Source organism: Electrona antarctica (assembly GCF_951216825.1).
Source record: "Electrona antarctica genome assembly, chromosome: 2".
In the NCBI taxonomy this organism is placed as follows: domain Eukaryota; kingdom Metazoa; phylum Chordata; class Actinopteri; order Myctophiformes; family Myctophidae; genus Electrona; species Electrona antarctica.
Window position 1 is genome coordinate 19,945,526 of NC_136807.1, and position 19,627 is coordinate 19,965,152.

The following is a 19,627-nucleotide window of genomic DNA, read 5'->3' on the forward strand; positions in this document are numbered from 1 at the left end:
CTCAGATGTTGCTAAAACTCGTCATCACAGCTGACACACAGCTTTAATGAACCTTTAACGTCAAGCTTGAATGGCAAGTTTTAAACATCAAGCTTCAATAAACAGTGATGCAAGTGATATCACGACGAACCTGTCTGATTCATCATTCATAAGACTTAACATGCAAGCGCACAACTCATGAGTTTAACTTTTGGACGGAGGCGTTAATGTCTTTAGGTCATGAACCCAATGTTCCATGATTAACATCTAGCGGTAAGGAAAATGTTGCGTGAGAGGATTTACTTCCTTATTTAGGAAAGTACTGTAAGATAAAAAACTATGTTGACTCGATATTTGTGCCACATGATCTAACACTAAGCTAGTTGGTATGACATCACCATGTTTGCATGCATGTGTTTATCATCTCTCGTGTGTTGCACTTGAATGAATGGGGCAATACCCTAATACCAAATAAAGAGAGGTCATGATTGTCAGCCTTACCTTGGGGTTGCAGGTCAAATCGGGGGTGGCGGTCAAAGTGCATGTTGTCTGTGTTGTCGGAATGGCAGCGTGAGTCACATGGCTCACACAGGTGAAGGGGACTTTTGCTGTTTAGATCCTGGCAATCTGGGTGGTGACAGACCTAAAGAGAAAAAAATAAAGGAGAAAACGAATGTCAGGCCAGCAAAGGAGCAAAATACACAGAGGTGAGACTGACGCATTATGAAAACAGCATGTCAGAAAGACTGATTAAAAGGGGAATTATGGAACCAAACAACACACACATCACAGTGATCACACGCAAAAAAACACCTTGCACTGACTATTGTTTCTGCCACCATCAAGTGGCCAGTGAGGCTGTCAGTGTTGACCATAGCATTCCTGAGTTGTGGTGACTCCCACCATCTGTCCGGCTCCCTGTGATGATAACTAAGTTACTTAGATGTCACAGTGGGAGTCCCGCCCCCGCCGCCTTCCAGACCTAGGACCAGCTCATCCTTGCATAATCCAGAACCTGACCATAAGAGGTAAAGAGGCATATCTGACCATAGGTCAGCAGCAACTGTGGGAATGCCAGCCCACATGAGTTACAAAGCCCCCCGGGCTGTGCAGACAGGCAGCAGAAGGCTGCAGGATTAAGCCCCGCTCCGCCTGGGGCCAGACAGATCTCTCCTCCGCCCCTCCACCCACCCCTTCACCTCGCCAGAGGACCACGCGGGAGGTCTCCCTGTTCCACCCCGAGCGGTCCCCTTAGCATCTCCTGCACCCCTATCAGGAAATGAGAATGTATGGGGAGATACAATGGAGGTCCAACTAATGTACTTCCTGTCATTGTTTCTGCAGTATGTGCTCACGATGAGTTTGGGGTGTGTGTGTGTGTGCGTGTGTGTGTGCACGCGTGTGTGCTCGTGCGTATGGACTAGGGAAGGAGCCCATGCCAGTGTGTCTGGCTTTCATATAAACACAATAAACACAGATAATACACGAGATGGACACTGTCCCGCCTGGCAAAATGCCATTGTATACTATCTTACATAACTACAGCGTGGCCACACACAAACTAAGAACATCAACTTTAGCTGCCTACCTTACGGAGGCAACACAGGCAAACAGTGTCTTTACCCAACATAACAACAACATTGTCTAACACAGTTCAGAAACTCTCAAGTTTAAAAAGCAACATCGTGATTATCACCCACCCCTTCATCGTATCCTCGATGCCTGAGGATGGGTGCATGGTGGTTCCATGTCCATGCCACCAAGAACCCGCCGGGATCCCAAAAATGCTACTTCACCACCACGGATGTCAGATCATGCATAAGGAAAAACACACCAGCGAACACAGCGACTAATTTATCCACTCTCATCAGAGTCTAGTACGATTTAGAGGAAGTGGTTGGAAGGCTGGGGGAGGTGAGGAGGAGATAGAGGGATGAGGGAGGGGTGGGATTGGGGTTAAGGCAGGGCAAGAGTTCCCAGTAGTAAAGACATAAACTCAAAGCAGGAAGGGGATACAAAAAACAAAAAAAACAAGGGTCTGTCCAGCAGCTTTTCAGAAGTACAAAGCCCTCCTAATCTTGTGGCCTAATTGGTGCATGTGCTCTGTCAAAGCCATCTGACGGCCCTGCGAGAGATTAAACAGCCCCTCTGAGCTTTTTTTCTAGCCAAGGTCTTCTCCTCTTTCTCCTTTCCCCCCCCCGTCTCGCTCTCCTCTGCCACCAAGTCAGGCTCCGCCTTTCCTCCCACATACAGTACAGTACGTTGAGGGTCACGGTACCCAGCTATAGGGTTTAAATAGAAGGGGGGGGTCTAGTGAGAGACACAGAGAGGAGTCAGAAACAAGACTGAGTGAGTTTAAAGCTAAACCAAGTACGAGAATGGCCTTGTTTACTGTAATAGGCATGACTTGCTCTCCTCCAATAAGCACAATTGGGTTAAGTGTGCTTTCATGTTGTCAGACATATGATGCCATTGGTCTGTTCGACTGGCAGCTATGCTCACGTGAAACTTAGAAACAGAGGTCTTGTTGTCTTCGCTGTTTGTTATGCTGGGAAAGTGATGTTTTACCAATGTTTGATTTGGGAAAGCGCCTCAGCTCTTCTAGTCAGAAACTTCAAATTTCCATATGAAGCCACAATGGAGCCACAGCCTTTCCATGTGGATCGTGTCACAGCAATTATATCCTACATGATTAGATTTTTGAGGGGCCCTCCTATGCCCAGCTTTGTGTTTGTGTGTACCAAATTACGATGATTTGATTGGCTGAGCACAGAATGTGATGTCTGATGATGAATGACGATAAGAGCGCCCCTCACTTCAAGTGTGATTTCTTTAAATGGGCGATTCAGGGGCTGCAGCCAGGTAACAGTAACCTGACTCCGCCAGATGGGGCAGCAGAGAGTACACTGGGTTCCCGAGGGGGGAACCCAGTGTACTCTCTGCTGCCCCATCTGGCGGAGTCAGGTTAAGGTAACATCCCTTCACAACCAAATGCCAGGCCCTGAAGTTCTCTGAACTGCAAGCACAAGCACAAACGCACCCTTCTTCTACGTGGCTCATTCAGACACAAGTCTCACGAGCCTTAATGAGATGTGGAGACCGACAATCAGGCTGAAATAATGAGCAAATCACATGATGTTGTATTTAGACTGACAATGGCTCTGAAAAAGGTGGTCCGGGGCCAGGCTAACTAACGCGTTAGGGCATTCACATTCCTGTCACGACTTAAGCAGCAGAAAGTATCTGCAGTGCAGGCCGAGCCAAAACAAATGAGGCGAGGAATAGGGTTCTTCTCCAGGACCAGGTAGAGATACAACAAAAAGAATAGCTCTTGAAAAAGCCCTTGGAAGGACCTGCAGACTGCAGCTGAAGACACAATTGTCTAGACAGTATACACAGCGCGCGCACACACACACACACACACACACACACACACACACACACACACACACACACACACACACACACACACACACACACACACACACACACACACACACACACACACACACACACACACACACACACACACACACACACACACACAGTATCTACCTGGAATATGTATCACCTAATATAATTGTGTTTTGACATTCAAATAGCTAAAGGGATAGGAGCAGCGAGGATGCTTGCAATACTGAACATTCCTATCGATGAGAGGGGAGGTGATTGATACTGGAGGATGAGAATGGCCTGACTTCTATTATCCAGCACGTTATGTTCCAGCTGGACACACTTCGAACATCTTTGCACAGGAGTGAGCAGGTTTGGTTGATGCAGAGGAGTGGAATGGAAGGAGCTGGAGAATGCTGTGCTGGTGGGGGTGATGCATGCAGACAGCTGACAGAGAGCCGTGCATGGCCTGTGAACAGGCGTACTGTACATTGAGAGTGTGGATGGATGTGTGTGAGAGAGAGCATGTGTGCCCCCCCCCCCCCCAAAACAAACGACACACACACTTTGACAAGTCAGTTAGCTTAGCACATCAACTGCCACGTGCAGTTGCTTATACCCACCCTGTCTCCACGCATACCATATGCACGGCAAGAAGACACACCAATAGGCATGGCATGCGCGCACAGAAACGCGTGCGTGCACGCACACACACACACACACACACACACACACACACACACACACACACACACACACACACACACACACACACACACACACACACACACACACACACACACACACACACACACACACACACACACACACACACACACACACACACACACACACACACACACACACACACACACACACACACACACACACACACGGAAATGGACATGTGGACACATGCACTCCCAAGGTTGAATCATCGGCACACCAGGCTCTCAGCTGTACACTAAGGGTGTCGGGTTTCCCACTCACCTGATGGCAGCTGTTGCACTAAAAAAGATGACTGCACAGACTCCGGAGGTGACTCAGGGTTATTACATTAACACATAATCCTTTGAACTGGCACGGAAGATATTCCAACATTACACCACTGTCTTTCTGCAAGGCTAGGATTCAAACAAATCCCTTCATTAGCATAGCATAACACCAAAAAAGAACTACTGTTGAACCAAATATTATATGTGTATTTTGTGAATGTTATCCGAACAGCGCTGTGTTGTATTTAGAGCAACTTAATTAGTAGGTTTAGGCGATATCCAAAATGTAATACCGTAAATGCAGCCCCACCAAATATCATTGCCGGGGTAGGTGATTTGTCGGTGGTAGGTGATTTGTCATATATATATATATATATATATATATATATATATATAGACACCGTGTTACAGTGCCAACTGCCAAGAGTACTGGATTAAACCTATTGTCTCCCTGGCTGCAACCTTCCTGCATTCCCCCGTCTAACCCCCAATCCATCTCCAAACAGCATGTCCTACCAGTACACCCAACACTTATGTAACTACCATGCATCTCTCACACGGTGTGTGTGTGTGTGTGTGTGTGTGTGTGTGTGTGTGTGTGTGTGTGTGTGTGTGTGTGTGTGTGTGTGAACGGTAATAACATGATATCAGTGTAGTGAGTTATGCCATCTCTGAAACCACAGTAACCAAGTGACACTTACGGCCCAATAGGCTGCAAGTATCTCCTTGCTTGACATCTAAAAAGGTGGGTCGAATCATACGTCAACAGAAAACACCACCTGGGTCATATCAATGGCTGCATGATATGTGATGGAGGGAAGGAACAGCTTACTGAATGATCGTCACACAAGGGAACAAGGCTTTTGGTGAAGCCTTTACTGTACTGTGTGTGGTATGGTTATGAATGGGATGTGATAACTGATAAGGCACCTCATCTAAATGGAAAAACCTCATATTGATTTAGCAAAACATCAGCAATTGTAATGTTATTGTCTCCCAAATATTGTGGTATTCCTACACCTTTATTTCACACTATAATAATCTCTTACGCACACACACACGCAGCTGTTTGTCCACCACACCCATATAGCAAACTAAAATACCGCTGGTCTGCCAACGTCCTGTCATCGACCTCCACGCACACGCACGCACACACACACACACACACACACACACACACACACACACACACACACACACACACACACACACACACACACACACACACACACACACACACACACACACACACACACACACACACACACACACACACACACACACACACACACACACACACACACACACACGAGAGAGCACAGAATCAAAACTGTCATGAATCAACACTAAACACAACGGCATGACTAATGCATCATTTGAGCACAATGGCTAATATTGTTTGGCTGAAAACAGCCCAAGCCGTGTTGTTTGGGCTACCTTTGTGCAGCACTACAAGGCTCCGTTTCACTGTGGCCCTCAGATGGCGCACTGTTAAAGACGGTGGGTGACATGATCTACCGTGTTAAATTATATACAGTACGCTTGCTCTAATCCTACCATCACTCCACTCCTACAAAGTAAGCTGCTTGGAGGTCCTGCCCTGACATGTAAGCCATCATTGATTTGGCAAATGGATGAGATTCACCTCTGCTCAAAGTTATGTTAGCATTAACTCTACTCATCATCAGTCATGAAGATTTGGAGGAGTCAGCAGCACACTGGTGTCTCATAGTGACCACTAGACAACGTCCTCATGACTGTACGCCTGCCTCCCTCCCTATAAACACAACAAATGCAAACACATCTGTGGCATAAATAAGCTTAAATGTGTCATTGCTTCTATGCATTTTCACTCACTCACTCCCTGCACATGGATGTACAGGTACACAAGCAAAGTGTGCATGCAGAGTGCATGGATTAAAGCAAAATAAAATCTCACGACTGAAACAATGTTTGTTAGGCCAAGTCCTGATATGCGATTGGTGAAACAGTGTGAAAGGAGCACTGCATGTGTTAATATAATAAATAATTAGCACATAAAAAAAATGTTCTTTTGGTAGCCATACAGCCAACCAGTTGAAGAAATTGCAGATTGATGCTAAAGTCGGCCACACCAACGCTGACAAAAAAGGAGGGTAATTGTGTATTTAAAAACAAAACGCCCGGCGTCTGAGATCTGAGATCAATAGGATTATCTGTAAGATTGAACATGCATTCTATTGCTAGTTTGGTCACTTCAAATACTCTTTAATCTTAAAATAACGAATAACCAAAAATAGGCTATCTACAAGCTTACAACACTTCGCACTGCAACATGTTGTAAGCTCATAGATAGCCTATTTTCGGTCCATGATATGCTGACTTCTATGGAATCCAAATGATTGAAATCACAGTACTTTAATCCATGAGAGTGTGAGAGGAAATAAAAAGCAAGAAAGTGAGAGACAGACAACGAGACAGAGCAGCTCCTGCATCCTTCCTTGGAAACACACCCACACATCAAATGATTGGCTGGACAGTACAGAGTCATGCATGGTCTTGACTCTTGTACAAATAATGGGATTATTGTAAATACCCACGCGCCCAAACCCAGACACAGACTTTGGTCATACAGTCTGCAATTTCCAACTAACCAAGAATGCAGCAGCCACAAAGAAATGTACACATCATCAATGCTTCATAGTCTATGTCTGAAAAGAGATTAAAAAAAGAAAAGAAAAACATTCACTTCTTAACACTTAAGCTCCATCTTATACTTAATTGTACGACCTATAAGGTCACAATGCAACTCGACACGTTGAATTCTGTTGATTAAAATGACCTTAGGGCCTAGGCTAATAGAATACATCTCAAGCTTTTCCATTGTTATGACACAAAACTTGATGAATGCAACAGAGTAGAAAATGGATACAGGCAACAAACAGAGTTGTTTTTCAATACCAAAAACCCAATGCATATTCCAGAGAATCCAGAGTAGTCTGTGTGGGCAGACTGTGACAGAGCAGCCTCTGTCACAGTAATGTATGCTGTTCAACAATACACATTAATTGTATTGTTTCTGTATTGTACTTGTAACAGGTTGATTCTCAGTCCCACAGAAGGTGCACATTCTGCTATGACATGTGAATCTAATATACTTGTGTTTATCTATAAGACTATACAGTTGCTGTAATTGGGAAGCTGCCTTGATTGCCCGAAGAGAGCTCTGATTGATTGCTTTAGGGGGAGCATCTTGGGTGTTGCTAAATGCTTTGTGATTCGCTGACTGCTTAGCCAGGGGTGGAGTCAGGAGTCTATATAAAGGGGAAATGGCTCAGTAGCGAGTAGGCTGCCATGGGGAGAGGTTGACACCAGTACCTCTCTGTTCAAGTTATGTTTTGTTGTTTGAGTTTTTCTTTTCTTCAGTTATTTCACTTATGTTGTCCAGGCCTGTAACTTATTAAACTTTATCTTTCACCTGCAAGTCTGCCTCATGTCCAAGGTTTTATTACTGACAAACAGCCGATCTACAATCCCACTTGGTAACACAGACATGTTCAGAAGTAGCTCAGCAGTTTGTTTTTTTAACCTTAACTGCTGTGCTGCCTCTGGGCGACTGATTTCCCCCGCAGGATAATAAAGGCATCTATCTATCTATCTATCTATCTATCCATCCAGAGGGCAATTAACAACTATCTGTTCTTGTCACTCAAGATTTTAGATAGCATAGGCCCATAGGGGCTTGAGCACCGCCTATAAGCCCAACCTGGTGCTGGTCCGGGAGTCAGTGTACTGTATAGACAAGAATCAACATCCGTGCATATTCCAATTAACCCACAACTTCGGAATGATTCGGTATGATTATAGGTGTACGATCATATTATGACACACCACACCACAGTTTAACCACCAGTTTCATAATTGTCATTACACCTAAATTATTCCACAACACTATGGATGACTGTATAACATTACATGAGCATTTGCAAATTGTATTTTCTCTACACATTTTGCTGCCTTTCAAAACATTGAACACAGTGAGCCGAATAATACATATATACATAATCCACACACACACACACACACACACACACACACACACACACACACACACACACACACACACACACACACACACACACACACACACACACACACACACACACACACACACACACACACACACACACACACACACGTTGCTGAACAGTTATATAACCATGATGTTTTATATCATGGATAATAGCAGCAGCCTTACCCACCAATAAGGTAGGCAGGAACACCACTCACCGTTGCTCCAGCCTCCATGATCATGACTGATGAATCCTGCACTGTGGCTAAAAGTACAGTATCAACTCACAGTTTCACTGCATTAAGCATGATGGATTGGCACAGAAAAGTTTGAAGAGCTAAATGCCTGTGGAGTGAACATGCTTTCCATCAAGCCAAGTCAACAGAGACTTTGAAACACATTACTTTCTTTTTGCTACCCTCTCTCATTCTCTCTGTTTTTTTGTTTCTTCTCATGGCCCCCTTGGGAGCCGAGCAGCATGTGACACTGACTCCCCCCCCCCCCCCCTCTTCTGTACTAGAGGGAGAGAGAGAGCCTGGTTTCTAAAACATTGCACAGACTTGCCATTTGCTGTGGGCCTAGTAGGTAGGTGGGACTGGAAACAGCGGCCAGCGAGGCTGCCAGAGATCAAAGAGGGAGGGGGGTTTAGTGGAACCGGGTCAGGGCTGGCCCAGGTCTGATTTATTTTTCAATAAATAAACGGTTGGCCTTCCATCCGTTTCATTCTGCCGCCATCTGTCCTCTGGCTGGGCGAGGAGGAGGAGGGGGCAGGGAGGGTTGGGGTGCCAGTGCCTGGCCTTTTTCTTTATAGTGCAGGCCTTATGCAACAACTCATACTGCCTGCTTCCTATTAACTGGCTAATTCGGGTACACTCCAGCCCTTGCACGCACACACACACGCACGCGCAAGGGCGCACGCACACACGCACACACACACACACACACACACACTCAAACAGAGGCACTTGTTGCATTTCATCATAGAGCATGTGTGTTTCTTAAACACATGTTGGAGCATGTTCATGAACGCAGTACTCATTCATGAACAGGGATCTCATATGGGCAAGGCCTGGTTGGCGATGGTTAACAGGGAGTGATGTCATCATCACGTGTGAAGCCAGTGAACGCAGGTGGCAGCAAAGCAGATTTGGAACCTGTATTTAATGATCATGAAAAGCCTGAGCTCTGGAGAAATGAGATGTAATGAAGCATCGGAAATGACATCTACAACCGATGGTGGTCAATCTAGACAACATTCCTGGAAAAAAACAATCCCTGTCAAAGTCGATTACTTTAACCACTTTCACTGGCGTCCCTATTTTGGGCATGTTACTATAGCTGCATTCATAAACTTTAGAAAATAACATAATTGTAGATCGACATTTTAGATTTATTTAAATTTATAAAAAAATAGGGCTTACGTAGTTACATTTGTATGGGTGTTTGAGAACTTGTCAGCCAAACCATCGAACAGTTTCAGGGTTTCATAATGTCTGTCCTCTGCATGATGACACACGCTTGCTGTTGGAAGAGCACCAGGGTTTTCCCAGATTACAAACCATGGACATTTACATAGAAGTAAGAACAGATAACGTCATTTTCACAACTTTTTTTAAATATTTTTTTATCCCACGATTTTGTAACCCATTTTTCACCCCTGTGTTAATTATCTAATGTGATCCTGGGCTCTACACGCCCTCCGCCAACCTAGTCCCCATATATGGGGGACATGGGGAGAGCAACGGACTTGAACTCATGCTTCCTTCATGCCTGAGTGTCCAAGTTGCTCCTTTACACCTGACAGGGGGGAGTTTCCCTGGTTGGATGTAGCGCGTGGAAGGAACAGGTTATTCCAACCAGTTCCTTTCCCCTCCATCAGGCGCCCCGGCTGGCCAGGGGGAGGCAGTTTAGAGACCAGGATTACTGCATGTTTTTTGTGAGGGTACCTACCCTAGGGGACACGGGGAGAACATGCAAACTCCACACAGAAAGGCCCTTTCGCCAACCCCGCCTTGGGTATGGGCACTGATGACGCGGAGGAGGAAACACGCCGCCAGCACCCACAGCGTCCCGAGCGGGAATCGAACCCAGGACCTTCTAATTTTCACAATTTTTAAAAAGGGAACCTATTATGATTTTTAATATTACTTGTATATTTGTGTTGTCAGACTAGGTTTGAATTTGCAGGCATAACATAACACTTCTAATAATCCTTCACTTTGTCTCTGTCTGAAATACTGCCGAAGTTGTCCTCCAGTGCTGTCACTACGGTAGAATGTATGAATGTGAAGAAGACTGAAGTGAAGGCCCATGCTTCCTGGTTTTTAGCTACTACCCTCGGTGGTCATGACACTGCCCCTCGGTGGTCATGACACTCCCCTTACTAGGGATGTGCGCAGCGGTGCTGTCCCTTCATTGTATTATCATTATAGTGCTGCCAACGAATATTCCATATTCGAATGAATATTCGAATGTAAAAAATAAAAGAATAATCGAATATTTTAAATTAAGATTCGAATTACAAAAATAACAATAAAATTGCTGTGTGAGATCTGGCGAGACTCTGTGCCACGTAAACTAAAACATTATACAAAAATGAGGCTATTAAGATAATTATGAATCATTCATTTGATCTCGCAAGACTCAAGAGAGTGCATTTCTCAGCACCAACCGCGGCCCATACAGGACCGGACCATATAGATAAAGAAAGAGCATATTATTCTGCAATATTCATATTAAACATTCGACATTCAAAATCATTCGAAATGTGGTGTTTTAAAAGGAATATTCGAATATCATTTTTGGCCAATTCTGGCAGCACTATTATATTATCATACTTTTATTACAAAAACACGCTTTGATGCTGTGAAAAGACATCATATTGTATTGACCCACAGCACAGTAGTCGCAGGCCTCCTTCAACTTCATTCAAGTGATCAAGGTGTTTCATTTCCCAGAGTTATTTTAAGGCAGAACAGCCATTTTCAGCATTATAATGTGGTGGCTGACTCACAGGGAATTCAGGAGGATTGCAGGTACCTTCCACAACATAAATACACCAGCATGGTAGAATGACAGCCGAGAACTGGGGTTTTCCCCGTTTCCATATGTGCGAAATTACATTGATTTCCTAATTGCCGTCTGAAATGAACCTATTTTGCTGACTCAACAGATTCCCTTGCATTAACCAATAACCATGAAGCATGGTCACAAAATGCGCTACTTTTCTGCAGCATTTAAAATAAGCTTTGGTTATTATATTAAGAATTTCCTAATGGCATTTACATCTCACAATCTTTTTTTCCCAATGATATTTGACCATCTCTAGATCAAAATATTCTCTCATTTGGCTGTTGTCTGAGTGTTTATTTCAGACTAGGTCTGTAATCGGTTACAAAAACATTGTTTAAATGATGGTGAAATTAGTCAGTGCACACATCCCTATCCTGTACAGCAAAATGCAATCTCTTAGAAACAGGCAGAAAGGGGGTTTCCACTTAAGCAATACAGTCAAAAAAACAAACAACGTAAACATTACTTTTCTATCTTATATTGACCACTGGAGCCGTGCATGAATTCTCCAACCACAGATTGTCACCGTTGCTACTCTTTCCACAATCTAATATGGACTCATCTCCATCTCATTCTTGCTACTCTTTCCACAATCTAATATGGACTCATCTCCATCTCAATCTTGCTACTCTTTCCACAATCTAATATGGACTCATCTCCATCTCATTCTTGCTACTCTTGCCACAATCTAATATGGACTCATCTCCATCTCATTCTTGCTATTCTTTCCACAATCTAATATGGACACATCTCCATCTCATTCTTGCTATTCTTTCCACAATCTAATATGGACACATCTCCATCTCATTCTTGCTATTCTTTCCACAATCTAATATGGACACATCTCCATCTCATTCTTGCTACTCTTGCCACAATCTAATATGGAAGAAATTCAAGAAAGACCATATTAATAATCTAAAGAAGCTCCACCAAAAGCCAAATGTTCATTCATTTCAAACTGCTCATAGACAGTAAGCTTGTGTTTTCCACAGACAGTCACAAACTCAAGGACAATCACCTACGGCATGCTCACAGGAAATAGCTCCTTCTTGTGAAGTAGACATTCCAGTGAAAAGTATGTTCCAACATGCAGCAAATGACAGTATTGCTTACAAACTGCGATGAGAATGAACAAGGTGAGAAGCATTAGCTCCTTGTCTGTACAGTCCCCCATACCAGGAGCATGGCTCGCTACTGTAACAGCCAATTCAAAATATGACTTGAAACTCAAATTCACTCACATGACACTAGCGCATTTGTTTTCATTTTAGCTTTTCATATATTGGATTTGCTAAACCCTTTTAATGCAAATATTTTGCTTTTTTCATTTTGGAGACACTACTGCTGGAAGTCAATTTCTGATCTACCCCAACCCTACTACAGTCAACTATATGATGACATGACACATGCCACCACCACACGGTTGACAAATGCCACCAAACCCTCTTAAAACTGAAAGCAGTAAAGTTGGCACTCACCTGAAGGAGACTAAACAGTGTAGTGTCAGGTGTAGTTAATGACAGGTGAAGTTTTCAAGCCAACAGCTAATCAGTGTGACACTGTGTGACCACATGAGAAAAGCGGCACTCGTCACCAGCAGCTGGTCTCTCTCTGTTCTAACAACGTCAAGTGTATAGATTGGACAGTTTCAGGCAACGTTGGCCTGTGGTGTGACGCAAACAGCCGTCCTAGCCGTAACTACAGGAGGGCGATAGGAGATACACAGGAGGGCGATAGGAGATACACAGGAGGGCGATAGGAGATACACAGGAGGGCGGTGTACAGGACCAGAAAAGGAGGAAGTGTGAGGAAAAAAGAAAACGCTTGAAAACATCTTGACACTGGAAACCTCCAAGACAAAATGAAGACCTTCTGATTTGGAAACAAGCCGTTACGTTTTTGCCTTGGAAATCGATAATATTGAAAGGCACCTTCAATTTTCTATAAAGCGAGTAGAAAGGGGAGAACCCTGGCGGGTGCTGGGAAAGACCTCGAGGTTGTTGATATAAGAAGCAGATGTGAAATATGCAGACGCTGGGGGAAAAACAGACTTAAAAGACTGCCAGGCTGCAGTGATTTCTGTGTGTGAGTGCCATCATCTCCCTCACTGGCAACACAACAGAAAACTCACATAAAAAGGGGGATGAAAATGAACATAAATGGTCAGACAGTGATTATGGGTCTACACAGTGATGTTACATAGACAAAACAGCCAAGTCCAGTAATCAGTGTAAATAAATCTCTTTCCTAGCCCCCTGCTGGCAACTCTGTCTATTCCATGAATGAATGACAGGTCTCATATTGTTGCCGTTGGAAAAACAAAAAGAAACTCACCTAAACTAGTCAAGCATTAACAGGATACTCAACCTGAGGGAAGGAACACATTCTAATGATTCTCTTTTGCCATTTCATTTCCTTTACTGCAGTGCTAAATCTATTCTCACACTGAACAGCTATGAGAGAGAGCGTGTTCTCTGAAGTACCCACCTCCATAGACAAACACCACTTTGCCAGGAAAGGCAGGCCTGCTGGGTTTCGCTGGAAGTATTGATTAACAGTTCCAAGGTCCGGCTGCTGGCAGGTAATGAAGGTTAAAATCCGTCCCTAGACTGAGCTCCCTCTGCAGTCCGTCAGAGGGAGACGTGTGTGTGCGTGTGTGTGTGTGTATGAGCACTATTTGAATCTCCTCAACCTGCTGAAGCTCACAGATCGCACAGCAGAGCTTAATCTGGCAGGCACCAGGATAGAATGAGCAAGAACATGTGAGAAAGGAGAGGATGACTCTGTTTACTACAGCAGCACTCCCCCTGGGACACACACACACGATCAGAAATGTTATATCCCCGCCTACTTACTCAATCACACCGAAACAAGTTCAGTTGAACATGAATCCTGGCTGACTCATAGAAAATCATAGAGAAACTTGTCTTTTATTCTATATAACATACCATTTTCCATCCGCTGGAATGGGTCGTCTTTAATATTTTGGCCAGTCTGATTCAAACCCCTTATAGCCCATAAGGGGTTTGAATCAGACTGGCGGCATAGAGAGCTGTGTGTGGTTTGACCTATACAGAACTCCCCTGCTCAATTTACTCAATTATTTGAACCTTGACCCAGCAGGGAGGGACACAGAGGTCAGGTCGGGGAGTTGTAGGTTTCCTTTCCAAAGTGCTGACCGAGGGAAATGTTGAATAGTCTTTCCTATAAAAAGGAACGGGTACTCAATAGGAGGATGTCGAGGAGGCAAGCACGGTCTGATATAACCTCCAACGAGTATTTCACTTCAGCATTTTCACTCACTCGTTCATAATGTGACCATGAATGGGGGGGACGTGCTGTTCCTGCTCACAAAAAGAGCAAATACACTACAATTTGTGGTTATATGACTCTACACATGTGCTTTTTTGTATAAACATTTTTGTTCACTTACCTAATAGGTTACTTGTACCAGCTACATGTTTTTTGGTAGGGCCTACAACTCTGACCACAAATCTTTCGCAGACTGACAGCTCTCGTCTTACAAGTTAAGCCTATCTTTCTTAAATCCTCCACAATTAGCCAGCTAACAAAAACAATTTGGGCCCCCAAAGCTGTGGAGGGGGGGGGGGGGGGGGGGGGGGGGGCTCATGCCTCATGTTGGGAATAGGCTGTGTCCTGCACAGTGGGGTGGGGGTGGAGCAGCAGTGTCTTAACCATTTAAGCCCTGTTTTGCATTTCATTGTACAACAGTGTCATGTAAAAATAGCTGATTTACAAGCTTATAGATCAGCTTTTTTTTTTTTTTTTTTTTTCTTAATTTCTGAACGTATCATTTTCACCAACAATGACGTGCCCAAAATAGGGACGCCAGGTTGAAAGTGGTTAAGGGGCTTTAAGAACAATCTAAACAGAACCCGTCTCAGCCCTGTCACCCCACGGTGTCAGGCTCAATTAGGAAGGACTATATTTAAAAGGCAGCAGCTATGCAATTACCCTGAAGGATTAGAGCCATGCAATTCTGCCATTGTTGCAGGGAGAGATGGGGGTTGAACATACGTGACCTTCCCTTGATGCCTGACCTTGGCATTAACCGTCCAATGACCGCGGGCCACCACCAAAAGGAACGTTAAGTCTTTCAAGGGAGAGATTAAATGAAAGGGAAAAGCAACGGGAAATGGGAGCATGAAGATAAGTGGCTGTGGGTCTGTGAGTTAGTGTGGAAAAAAATATATATATTAAAAAAAGGGGAGAAGACTAGAAGGGAACTAAAGGGCAAAAGCTGAGAGAAGGATGAAAGGATAATAGCTCAGCTGTTGGATATTCCACAGTTTTGTTCTGCTACAACTAGGGATGTCCCGATCACGTTTGTTTGCTCCCGATCTGATTCCATTCTTTTGATTTTGAGTATGTGCCGATCTCAGACATCCAGTTTAATATCATATCATATAATATCATGATATGAATATAATATTGATACTAGGGATGCCCTGATCACGTTCTTTTTCTCCAGATCCGATTCCGATCATTTGAAAATGACGATTTCCGATGACGTGGGAAAACCCTAGCTACAACTAATTTTGATAGCCCCCCCCCCCTCCCCCAGTATGAGGTAAGAGCAAAATGGGCGCTGTGAGAATATGGTCCATATACTCATCTCCACAGTTATTTAATCACAACTACAATTGGGAGATTTTGCCAAGCTTATCATCACCTCTAACTAAGCCACAAAGACTACCATTCTTAAAACACTTGAGAGGTGCTTCGCATGCAAAGGATTTAGGGTTGTTATCTCAATCCATCACTGGGGGCCTTCTCTTAAGTCTTTGAACGCAGCTATATTGGGTCAGTCCAAAACGAGGCCATTTCCATTCAAGTGTCAGTCAGGTGCCCTCTTCCTGTTATTCCCCTCTCTGACAGAATGCGGCTTCCTGTCAGGGATGCTCCCGGGGGTTCGAGCTGGCGTCACTGGGACTACCTTGTAACGTTAATACTTCCTTAGCCTGGAGCTCACCTATGCTTTCTATGGCATAGGTGAGCTCCCGGCAGGATCCGCCGGCAGAAACTGTGCGCAGCTTCTGGACATGAGAGCGACAGAGAGAGAGAGGAGTGTGTGTGTGTACGGGTGTGCGTCATTTTAACAAAGGTGCAGACGATCAGAAATCAGCAGAGAGTGATCGACGTTTGCGCTACTCTATGCCGAATTGAAGTGGACTCGGACCCAGACTTTTTTTTCCTCCCTGGAAATAAAAACGTCTGGGTTTCCGAGGCTAATACTTCCTCAATAAGAAGACATTCTTTCAATGAGCATATGTCACTCAATGATCATCTTGTTTGTTATTGCTGGTGAATGACTTTGCTACACACTATAACACGACAGCCTTCCTCTGTTCCATATGTTGGTGACAAATTATTACATAATAATTACACTGTGTGTCCAATTTGTATGTCCACATTTGACAGAAAATCTCAGTAGACGATACAAGGTTCAAGCCTCTGAAAGTTGATTTTCATACTGTACAGAAATTAACAAACTCAAATGGGTTCTTCCACATTTTTCATAAACCACCATTTTAACAGCGATACAATATGCATCACGATACATGGTTGACGATATGATACATGTAGGATTTTGGTTCATTCATGGTGATACGAATCATACGATTATTTAAAATCGATGCAGTAACTATTTAGTAAATAAATTAAATCTGTGTGAAACGTGTGGATAGTGCAGGTTTTTTAAGGGAAACTTTATTATGGATATAAATAAGTAAACAGTGATTCTCTGGCAGTGGCAAATACATGACATTATATTTGAACACATATGGACAAACCCACACCTTGACATACACACATTTACCGATAGATCAAGTGTAGCGATATTGAATGGAAAAGTAATTAAACCCCTCTTTTTCTTTTTAGTACTTAGTAGCTCTGGTCCATAGCTCTAATGCGTTGCATTTAGAGCTATGTTACTCTCGACTTCCGCCGCTTGCATGAATGCAGACCAGCCTCTCGTCTTTAGTGTAAATAATTTGGCGAGTAGCAAAAACGTTCTTTTTATTTACGCTAAAGACGAGAGGCTGGTCTGCATTCATGCGAGCGGCGGAAGTCGAGAGTAACATAGCTCTAAATGCAACGCATTAGAGCTATGGACCAGAGCTAAGTACTTAGTATCAATACAATTAATTATTGTATTTCAAAACGATTCGATACAGATTATTTGCATTGCAAAACCATACAATATGTTGCTATTTAGTATTTACATATCGATATACTTTGATTGTCGAAATCAAAATAACATTTCCGATGCAGTTACTGTATCATTGGCCAGCAGTACTAGGGTGTCATCATTATTCAAATCCACGATTCGATTTGACTTCAAGGTTGTGATTTGATTACATATTCTTAAAACTTGTTTCTCAACTTGTTTGATAAATTATGCTGTGCTTCCCTCTGTGCCAAATTGTCTGTTGCGTGATACTTTTGTGATTTCATTGGAACCATCAATACACATAATTTAAGGCAAAGCTATACCAGGTACTATCGTGTTACAAACGTAAAGCAACTAGTGAAGCCACCGATTCACGTTGTGTATGCATGGAGGTAAATTACACACTCTAGGCTGTATGGTCATAAATTAATCTGGGAGACGTTCCCAAGAAACTGGAAAATGACAGTAGTGTGTAGAACAGTCATTGCATGGTTCACAGCTGTGTGCATACGTGACATGAGAGCTTGTTGTAGCCTGCTGGGTTAGCCAGTAAGTAAGTCAGTCAGATGAACCCAGTGTGTCTTTAGATAAATTGAAATTACATTATCCCACTACCAGTAAAATGGAGTTGACGAGAGATATCTAACATAACTAGATGTAGCTAACGAGATGCATGCCTACTGTGCTATGACTATCCAGTCACAAAATGTCTAGGTTATCATAATTTGAACGATACAGGCCAAGAAGGGACAAACAGATATACAGTATGTAGTCAGCAATTTAAAAGCTTATCTAATAAGAGATTGCCAATGAACAAATCTGTCCAATCAAATCACTTGACTTGGGCATCAAGTCAACCTACACACAACCTCTACTGGGCATAGTGACAAGATGATTACAGAGTTAGGAAACTTTGGAATGAATACAAAAACAGCAAATCACTTTCCAGCTGCCTTAAATATCTCACCGGGCTTTGTCTCCCGTTGTGCATTTAAACTCTAATGAAATGTATCCAAACATTTACAAAGAGTGATCCAATTACTTTCCCTCACACCCTCAGCCATCATGAAGTCCAGATGAGGCCAACATCAGAGTACAGCTGTTCCCATCGATAGCCTAAAATCACACCCGTGTGAAGTGAGTGGTGCAACTCCGTGTGGGGGTTCCCGGGGGGGGGGGGTTCCAGACCCACATGAACGCACCCAGGGTGCCGGCCCGGTTCCGGCGAGCCGCCCCGCGTCCGAAACGGTAGAGAAATGACAGAGTTACCGTGTGCCGGTCCCTCTACTGTACTGTACTGTCACTGTACTGTACTGGCACACCCAAAATCATCATATATACAGTTAATATGTGCGTGTGTGTGTTAGGTTGGTGGTGAAAAACAACCATGCTGTTTTCGTGCTCATACCCAGCCAGGCCGGCACCCACCCAGCCACCCACACACATAAGTCCGTAAGGGAGTGGTTGCACCACTCAAAAACCTACATTATTTCATAAATGAATGACTTTCCAAAAACCCATAAACAATTGTGAGGTCTTTCTGACCAGAAAAACCCAATCGGAGAAACAGCAGCTCTCATTTACAGGCTGGACTGTATTACAGTACATAAGTGCAATACAAGCTACGCATTAGAATCATACATCAATTCTGCTCACATTTTCAAATGCAAAACCAAATTCAGGACAAAATATACAAGTACTAGGACGGAGGAGATGTATAAACCTCAAAATCTCAGTATAAACAACGGCTACATTTTAGGTCTACAACAGTCACAGTACACAGTAAACTCCATGGTGTGTATTTAACTCAGAGAGTGTACAAATGGAAACAAAATGGACCCGTTGGTTCCATTTGTACACTCTCTAGTTAAGTTAACATTGAGGATTTTACTGCTTAGTCTATTTCAGAGGGGAAGGCAGGGTGGATCGTGCCTGCGGCCCCCT

General features: G+C 43.7%; 1 protein-coding gene across 4 annotated transcripts in view; it reads right to left on the reverse strand.

The window, feature by feature from the left end:
• plekhg5b (pleckstrin homology domain containing, family G (with RhoGef domain) member 5b) overlaps positions 1 to 19,627 on the reverse strand; it is a gene marked incomplete at its 3' end in the record, with an annotated part of 71,143 nt that overhangs the window by 26,438 nt on the left and 25,078 nt on the right. For all 4 annotated transcript variants that reach the window (XM_079496051.1, XM_079496050.1, XM_079496052.1 and 1 more), the window contains exon 3: positions 481 to 622. In XM_079496051.1, the coding sequence (XP_079352177.1) occupies positions 481 to 622 (142 nt within the window). The remainder of the gene's footprint in view (positions 1 to 480; positions 623 to 19,627) is intronic.